The sequence below is a fragment of the Pipra filicauda genome, unplaced genomic scaffold, assembly GCF_003945595.2.
Source record: "Pipra filicauda isolate LSUMZ 115617 unplaced genomic scaffold, ASM394559v2 scaffold102_size2360937_pilon, whole genome shotgun sequence".
Lineage (NCBI taxonomy): Eukaryota > Metazoa > Chordata > Aves > Passeriformes > Pipridae > Pipra > Pipra filicauda.
This window is the reverse complement of record NW_024103463.1, coordinates 1,288,519-1,297,332: the sequence shown is the minus strand read 5'-3', so window position 1 is coordinate 1,297,332 and position 8,814 is coordinate 1,288,519. Positions and strand designations below refer to the sequence as shown.

At 60.4% G+C, this 8,814-nt stretch overlaps 1 protein-coding gene across 1 annotated transcript; it reads right to left on the bottom strand.

Annotated features, from left to right (window-relative positions):
* Positions 1-2,462: 2,462 nt before the first annotated feature.
* LOC113996326 lies at positions 2,463-6,900 on the bottom strand. Its single transcript, XM_027737336.2, has 13 exons — positions 6,464-6,900; positions 6,276-6,367; positions 6,087-6,188; positions 5,806-5,930; positions 5,566-5,728; positions 5,372-5,478; positions 5,044-5,157; positions 4,793-4,911; positions 3,355-4,618; positions 3,167-3,258; positions 2,989-3,080; positions 2,588-2,701; positions 2,463-2,488 (listed from the first exon to the last, which is right to left on the bottom strand). Exons 1-9 carry the CDS (start codon positions 6,504-6,506, stop codon positions 3,405-3,407), a joined length of 2,079 nt encoding a protein of 692 aa, XP_027593137.1. The 5' UTR covers positions 6,507-6,900; the 3' UTR covers positions 2,463-2,488; positions 2,588-2,701; positions 2,989-3,080; positions 3,167-3,258; positions 3,355-3,404.
* Positions 6,901-8,814: the final 1,914 nt, after the last annotated feature.

Here is an 8,814-nt window from a genome sequence, read left to right as displayed (position 1 = left end):
CAGCCGGGCTGCGGCTGCCCACACCTGAGGGGAACCCGCCATGGCACCGCCGGGGCGCTCCTGCCCCCGGGCCGCCGGCAGCAGGGACAGGACGGGGCTGCCAACACCCCGCCACTGCTTCCCTGCCTTCAGTGCATCAAGGCGGTGGCACCGCTGGATTGCAAAACATTCCAAACGTCTCCCTTGCAACACCAAGGGGAAACCATAGAATAGGAAGGAAAGGAAAGCTGGGCCAAAAGCCAAGGGGGATGAAAGGGAAACCTGAACAAAGATACTACTAAGCCTTGGGCTTTGCAATAGCCTCCAACGTGTCAGGTGAAACATTAGGATGAAACAATCTACTAAACGCTGCGACATCGAAAGTGCCATTTGCATAATTTTGCAAATACACAAAAATATTTTAAAAAGCAGTCCTATACATTTATTGAAGGGATTTGATAAGTTGCTGACAGAACCAGTTTCACGTCTGTGATGTTCTTCATGCTTCCTGGATGGGGGTGCATCTCCCAGCACTTGGGGCTGCCACACAGCTCCTGTCACGGCAACTTCTAGATTGGCTGCATTAATTTGGAGTCTGATGTTGCTGGTTTTGCCTTTGGGATGTCCACGATGCTTCCTGGCCGCTGTTGCACCTCCCAGCCCTTGGTGATCTCACGTGGCTCCTGTCACAATGACTTCTGGACTGGCTCTGTGTACTGGGGGTCTGATATTGCTGCCAGAAGTGGTTTCGCTTGCAGGATGTCTCTGTTTGTGCCCGGCTCTGGAGTCGCCTCCACTGCCTGCTCTGGGCTGTGTGCGGGGCAGTAGGAGCTGGGGGGAAAAGGGGTGGGTGAGCTGAGAAGTGCTGGGCCCTTCCCTGGTGCTGGCAAGGAGGGGACAGGAGGTACCTGTACGGTGGAATGAACTGGGTGGCACAGCCTCCCTGCTTGGCACAGGGCAGGTGGAAGCTCAGGTCACAGACTGTTTCCCAGCAGGAGATGGTGGCTCCGCTCTGGCCACAGATGCAGCAGCTCTGGAAAGAGCAGAGCAGCCCCATCAGCTGCAGCCTCAGGGCCTCCTCCTTGTCCCAGAGCTGGTTGGAAGGGCTGGGCTTTCTTGCTTGGGGTCTGGGCTAAGCTCCAGCAAACCTGGCCTGGCACAAATCTCCCTGCTCTTCTCAGGCTCTCACCTTCTGTGCTTCCCGGGAGACTACATCTAGGATATCCCTTGGGAGAAAGCCCTGGAATCCTACTTGATCATCATTGTGCAGAGGAAGGTGGCTGGCAAAAACCTGTAGAAAAAAGGACACGTACTGATGAGGAGAGAGTGGCAGGGACTACCTGTCAAAACATGAAGCAACTCACCCGGCAGAACTCGTGGAAACAGAGCCCATTTATCTGGTTTTTTTCTCCACACGTCCGGGTCAGCCTCTGGTCGTCCACACAGCTGGCATGCTGGAGGGGAGAGAGACCATGGCACCTCTGCCAGGCTGGGGCAGCTTCCCTGCAGGATTGACCCCAAGGGCTGCTCTGTCCCTGCCTGGCTGGCTGAAGGGCAGGGCTGGAGGCCTTGGGGAGGACAGGACATTGTGGGCATGGGTGTCCCAGCAGGTGTCCCCTGCCCCAGCTGGACCCCGCTTGCTGAGGAAAGGAGGGTCCCAGCCCCGGGATGCCTGGACAGCTCCTGCCTCCCCGTGCCACTGCTCCTGGCCCCACGCTGGCCGCCCCGACAGCCCCTCTGCCAGGCTGCGGGAGGGGCACTTTGCTCTCACCTGGCTCCCTCCCTTCGGGTGCTCCTCCTCCCTGTCTGACGTGGGACGTGTCAGCAGTGGGTCCCTGTCTCACCGTCCCACTGGTGAGTGGAGCTCCCAGCACTGGGTGCTCTAACACGGCTCCTGTCACGGTGACTTCAGGATCTGCTGGATGAATTTGGGGTCTGACACTGCTGGTGGGAGCGGATTCGCCTGCAGTCAGGACTCCGACTGCTGGAGCAGCTGCTGTCCTCAGTTGCTGGGAAGCTGCTCTGGGATGACCCCAATGTTACCTGACTGTCAGGGCTGGAGCGGCTCGTCTTTTGTGAGAGGGATTTCAGAGTCTCCTCCGATGTTGCCTGTCGGTTTGTATGGAGTTTGCTTGTACTGAGGGTGATGGTCTCGTATTCCTTGGTGTTGTCAGAAGAGTCCTTCATGAGAGCAACAAGCTCTGGGTCTTAACTGGACGCTGTAAGGGGAAGCAGGAGGGTCAAGGCCACTCCAGGCCCTGGATAAGATAGGCCAGAGCAGTGTCTCCAGTCCTCCTGGAGCAGACAGGCTCTGCCAAGCCAACCCTGGACACCCGTTGCCAGGCCCAGGGGCACCAGGCCCAGGGTCATCAGGGTGCTTTGCCTTTTACCTGTGCCCAGGCCAGCACAGCCATCACATTCCCAGCTGGTTATGATGTCCCTCAGGCCAGAGCAGTGCCTGGGGGTGCCCTCGGCAGCACAGGAGGAGCACAGGAGCAGTTCCCAGGGCCTGGGGAAGCAAACGGGTTCATGGAGGTGCTGAGCTCTTCTCCTGGGTCCTTCTGCTTCAAGCCCTGCAGAGCCCTGGGGTGCAGCTTTGGGAACTTACCCCTCCTCCTCTGCCTCCTGCCTGCTTCCTGGAAAAAGGCACTCACTGGCATCGCAGTGCCTGTGTCTGTCTCCTAGCTGGGCAAATGCATTAAAGCCCTCCCCTCATGGTGGTCTGATGGGAAAAGGAAAACTGATGAGCTCCCTCTGTCCTGGCATCGGGCAGGTGCAGGGTGTCCCTGCTCTTCCCCCTGTGCCATCCCAGCAGGAGATGGTGGCCCCGCTCTGGCCACAGATGCAGCAGCTCTGGAGAGAGCAGAGCAGCCCCATCAGCTGCAGCCTCAGGGCCTCCTCCTTGTCCCAGAGCTGGTTGGAAGGGCTGGGCTTTCTTGCTTGGGGTCTGGGCTAAGCTCCAGCAAACCTCTCCTGGCACAAATCTCCCTGCTCTTCTCAGGCTCTCACCTTCGGTGCCACCCGGGAGACTACATCTTGGATAACCTCTTCGGAGAAAGCCCTGGAATCCTACTTGATCATCATTATGCAGAGGAAGGTGGCTGTAGAAAAAAGGACACGCACTGATGAGGAGAGAGTGGCAGGGACTGCCTGTCAAAAAATGGAGGGAGCCCATGAAGCAACTCACCAGGTAGAACTTGTGGGCACAGATCCCATGTTTCTGCATTTTCTCCCCACAGATGTCTGGGTCAGCCTCTGATCTCCGACACAGCAGGCATGCTGGAGGGGAGAGAGACCATGGCCCGGGCATGGCACCTGTACTGCCTGCCCTGACAGCCCCTCTGCCAGGCTGAGGGAGGGGCACTTTGCTCTCACCTGGCTCTCTCCCTTCCGGGCCTCCTCCTCCCTGTCTGACGTGGGACGTGTCAGTGGTGGGTCCCTGTCTCATCGTCCCACCGGTGAGTGCACCTGGCAGTACTTGGTGCTCTATCACGCCTCCCGTCACGGCGACTTCTGGATCTGCTGGATGAGTCTGAGGTCCGACGCTGCTGGCGGGAGTGCTGTTGTCTGTGGGAAGTCCTTACTGCTGTCTCCCTTGAGTTTCGCCTGCCAGCACTCGGTGCTGGCGTGCAGTTCCTGTCAAGGGGACTTCTGGACCGGCCGGATGGATTTGAGGTCCGACTTTGGCGGCGGGAGCTATTTCGCCTGCGGGATGTCCCCGATTCTTCCTGGCTGGGCCTGCGCCTCCCAGTACTTGGTGCTGGGACATGGCTCCTGTCACGGCGACTTCTGGACCGAAGGTGTGGATTTTGCGGCCGACGTTGCCGGTGGGAGCGGTTTCGGCTGTGGGATGTCCCTGATGCTTCCTGGCTGGGGATGCGGCTCCCAGCACTTGGTGTTCTCACACAGTTTCTGACACGGCGACTTCTGGACCGGCCAGATGGATCTGGGGCCTGATGTTGTTGGCGGGAGCGATTTTGTGTTCGGGATGTCCTTGATGTTTCCCGGCTGCGGCTGCTCCTCCCATCACTGGGTGCTCTCACCTGGCTCCTGTCGTGGCGACTTCTGGACCGGCCGGATGGATTTGGGGTCTCACGTTGCAGGCGGGAGCGGTTTCGCCTGCAGGATGTCCCTGATGGTCTCGGCCTGGGCCTGCGCCTCCCAGGACTTGGTGATGGCTCATGGGTCCTGTCCAGGGGACTTCTGGACCGAAAGTGTGGATTTTGGGCCCGACGTTGCCGGCGGGGGTGGTTTTGTCGGCGGTCAGGCCCCCGACTGCTGGAGCTGCTGCTGTCCTCACTTTCTGTGAAGGTGCTCTGGGATGACCCCGATGTTACTTGACTGTCAGGACTGGAGCTGCTCGTCTCCTGTGAGGGATATTGCAGCGACTGCTCCCATGTTGTCTGTCGGTTGGTACGGCGGTTGCTGGTCTGTGGTCCTGAAGATCCAGGGGCTGGCACCTGGGCGCTGGTGCTGGGGCTGATGGTGTCCAGTGGTGCAGAACTGGGAGACAGCCCTGATAGCACCAGGCTTCCTGTGTTGGGGCTGATGGTCTGGGGTTCCCTGGAGCCATCACAAGGCTCCAGTCCTGACTGTCTGGCCACACCGACACCAGCAAGACCTGACTCATCTCGGGAGGCTGTGAGGAGGAGCAGGAATGTCAAGGCCACCCCAGACTTGGAGCAAGATAGGCCAGAGCAGTGCCTCCAGCCCCCCCTGGAGGGAGGTTTGGCTCTGCCAAACCCACCCTGAGCACCCACTGCCATACCCAGGGACACCAGGCCCAGGGTCAACAGGGTGCTTTGCCTCTTACCTGTGCCCAGGCCAGCACAGCCATCACATTCCCAGCTGGTTATACTGTTCCTCAGGCCAGAGCAGTGCCTGTGGGTGCCCTCGGCAGCACAGGAGGAGCACAGGAGCAGTTCCCAGGGCCTGGGGAAGAAAACGGGTTCATGGAGGTGAGGACAAAGTATCCAAGGCATGGGATTATCTGGCTGAGCTCTTCTCCTGGGTCCTTCTGCTTCAAGCCCTGCAGAGCCCTGGGGTGCAGCTTTGGCAACTTACCCTTCCTCCTCTGCCTCCTGCCTGCCTCTTGGAAAAAGGCACTCACTGGCATCGCAGTGCCTGTGTCTGTCTCCCAGTTCAGCGAACGCATCATTCTCCTCCCATGATGGCTCTCTGATGGAAAAGGGAAAACTGATGAGCTCCCTCTGCCCCGGCATCGGGCAGGTGCAGGGTGTCCCTGCTCTTCCCCCTGTGCCACTTCCAGCTCCTGCGGGAAGCTGAACCCGGGACTCACAGAACAGTGCAGGGCCAGGACTGCTGGGGCAGGCCCTGGCACGGCACAGCACTTGCACCCCCTGTGTTGTGAGCCAGGCAGAAGGACACCAACCTGAAGGGGATTCGGATCCCCATGAGAAACATCTCCACGAGAAATTCCTGAGTGCTTCTGCAGATGGGGCACTGGAAGGATAAAATACCAGAGCGCAGAGCCTGTCCCTGCAGCAGAAACACAAGTAGTGAGAGTGAGGCCCTGGTGCTGCTGAGCCCCTGCTGTGTCCGTGGGGGTGACAGAACCACTCCTACTTGGATGCAGTCCCTGTGGAACCAGGTGGTTTTACAGGCTGGGCACACCAGGGTGCTGAAGGTCTTTCTGTCCTCCACAGGCTCCATGCAGATGAGGCATTCGGTGCCCGGCTCTGGAGTCGCCTCCACTGCCTGCTCTGGGCTGTGTGCGGGGCAGTAGGTCCTGGAGGGAAAAGGGGTGGGTGAGCTGAGAAGTGCTGGGCCCTTCCCTGGTGGTGGCAAGGAGGGGACAGGAGGTACCTGTACGGTGGAATGAACTGGGTGACACAGCGTCCCTGCTTGGCACAGGGCAGGTGGAAGCTCAGGTCACAATCTGTTTCACAGCAGGAGATGGTGGCCCCGCTCTGGCCACAGATGCAGCAGCTCTGGAAAGAGCAGAGCAGCCCCATCAGCAGCAGCCTCAGGGCCTCCTCCTTGTCCCAGAGCTGGTTGGAAGGGCTGGGCTTTCTTGCTTGGGGTCTGGGCTAAGCTCCAGCAAACCTGGCCTGGCACAAACCTCCCTGCTCTTGTCAGGCTCTCACCGTCTGTGCCGCTCGGTTGACTGCATGTAGGATATCCCTTGGGAGAAAGCCAAAGAGTCCTACTCGTTCATTCTCTTGCTGTTCAAGGAGGCTGGCAAAAAACTGAAGGAAAGATGATGCACTGATGATGAGACAGTGTGGTGAGAACTGCCCATTGGAAAGCTGGAGAGAGCCCACGGAGCAACTCACCAGGCAAAACACGTGGGCACAGACCCCATGTTTCTGGATTTTATCTCCACAGATGTCTGGGTCAGCCTCTGATCTCCGACACAGCAGGCATGCTGGAGGGGAGAGAGACAATGGCCCGGGCATGGCACCTGTACTGCCTGCCCTGACAGCCCCTCTGCCAGGCTGAGGGAGGGGCACTTTGCTCTCACCTGGCTCTCTCCCTTCAGGGGCCTCCTCCTTCCCGTCTGACATGGTGACTGTCAGCGGTGGGTCCCTGTCCTTGGAGCACCAAGGTCTCCTCCAGGTGCTCCTACACTGGTACTGAGGCAGAAGTGAGACGAGTTTTCAACACAGGGCCAGAGCCCTGAGGCGTAGAGCCCCCTGACTCGCTCGTCAGCCCTGTGTGAGCCCGGTCTCTCTCTGCCGTCTCTTTCTGTTGTCTGGTTGAGGAACACCGAGGTCTCCTCCAGGTGCTCCTACACTCTCTGTGCAAAAGAAGCGAGAGGCGTTTGCAAAAGAAGGGCTGTCCCTCCTCTTCCTTCTCCTCTCGTTGTCAGGTAACACTGACACTGGGCCTGAGCCCAGAGTCCCGTTTTGTGCCCTTGGCCTCACGGGTCACAGTGGCCACTGTGACATCAGCATCCTGCACCTGAAATACGGGCAGGGATGGCCCCAGCCCACCCCCCCCACTGTGAGGCAGCCCCTTGGTAACCGAGGTTCCGAGGCGGGTCCCGAGCCCTCGGTAAGCACAGAGCCGGGGCGGCTGCTGCTGCAGCAAGCGCAGGCTCAAATGCCAGGCCCTGGGGCAGCCACCGAGGACTCTTGGGCAGCCACTGTTGCACAAAAAGTGCTGTTCAGGCAGTGCCACTCCAGGGCTCCGGCCCTGGCCAAGGCAGATCTCTGCTCCTGCCCCTGGCCCAGGGAACACTGCCAGCACATCAGGGACGCTGATTCCCCAGCAGAGGTGCCTGAGGACTGCAGGAAAGCCGACATCACTGCAGTCTTCAAAAAGGGCAGCAAGATGGACCCAGGAAATGATGGGCCCATCAGTGTCACCTCCATCCCCAGAAAGGGGACAGAACAGCTCATGCTGCATGTCATCTCTAAGCCTGTGGAATAAAAGGAAGGGCAAATCATGCTTGACCAGTCTCCTAGCCTTCTCTGCTGGGGTGACTAGCTGGGTACATGAGGGGAGAGCAGTGCCTGTTGTCTGCCATGACTTCAGCAAGGCTTTTCACCCTGCCTCCCAGAACACCCTCACAGACAGCTCAGGAAGTGTGGCTTAGATGAGTGGACACTGAGGGGGTTGAGACCTGGCTGAATGGCAGAGCTCAGAGGGTTGTGAGCCCAGCGCTCAGTGCTGGGGCCAGCCTCGTTTGACCGGTTGCCCGGTGACCTGGCAGAAGGGACGGAGAGCACCCTCAGCATGTTTGCTGATGATATGGACTGGGAGGAGTGGCTGAGGCACCACAAGGCTCTGCTGCCATCCAGCGAGTCCTGGGCAGGCTGAAGCTTTGGGCACAGAGGCACCTAGTAAATAGCAAAAAAATCCGGTAGCTGGGTCTTTGTCTCGCTGCCTGAATTCAGGCTGGCAGGCAGATTTTAAACCAGCACAGGGCATAGCTGCCCCTTGTGTAAGCACCACACTGCAGCGCAGATTAGAGCCGTAGAAGGGTAGAAGGCTTGGGGTTGGGAGAGCCCTTTAAAGGCCACCCCGTGCAAATCCCACAGCCTCGGGGCTTCCACAGGCAGCCCCAGGGCTCTGGGTAGGGCTCGGCCCACAGATGTGTCTGGGGGACAAGGCTCCTGTGCTGCTGGGAGCCGGATGTTTTTCCCTGAGCTGGTTGGAAGGGATGGGGTTTCTTTCCTGGGCTCTGGGCAGGGCGCAGCTCTGATGTCCTGTCCCACTCGGCAGGTTTGGGGAAAGGTCGATGGATAACCTCTGGATGGCGCACGGTGCAGTTTTTGCCTCCAGGGCAGCGAAGCCCAACCCGCGGCACTCGCCGCTCGCCGTCCTCTCCTGCGCTCCGTTGCGCGGGACCCTCCCCCGCTGGGACCCGCGATCATTTCGGTCCCAAGTTCCGCGCCCGCGCTCCCCTCGGTGCCAGAATGTTCCCGACGCTTTCCCGGGCTCGCGGCGCTCCCTCGTGCCCGAGCGCCGCCACTCCAGCGCCGACCGCGGCCGTTCCCAAAGCGCCGGCCGTGTGCGGGGAGGGCGGGACGGCTCGGGGCGACTGAGTGCGGGGGCTGCCCCGGGCAGAGCTCCCCCTGCGATCCCAGCGCGCTCCCGGCGGGCAGTTTGGAGCCAGGCAGCCATTCCTGCGGGCTCTTAGAGCGGGAAGCGGTCGCCGCTGGGTCACAGCGCACAGATGTGCCTGGGGGACGGGGCTGCCCCGGCAACACCGCCGTGCGCGGGCAGCGGGGCCGCCCTGAGGGGAACCCGCCATGGCACCGCCGGGGCCGCCCCGCACAGCCGGGCTGCGGCTGCCCACACCTGAGGGGAACCCGCCATGGCACCGCCGGGGCCGCCCCGCACAGCCGGGCTGCGGCTGCCCACACC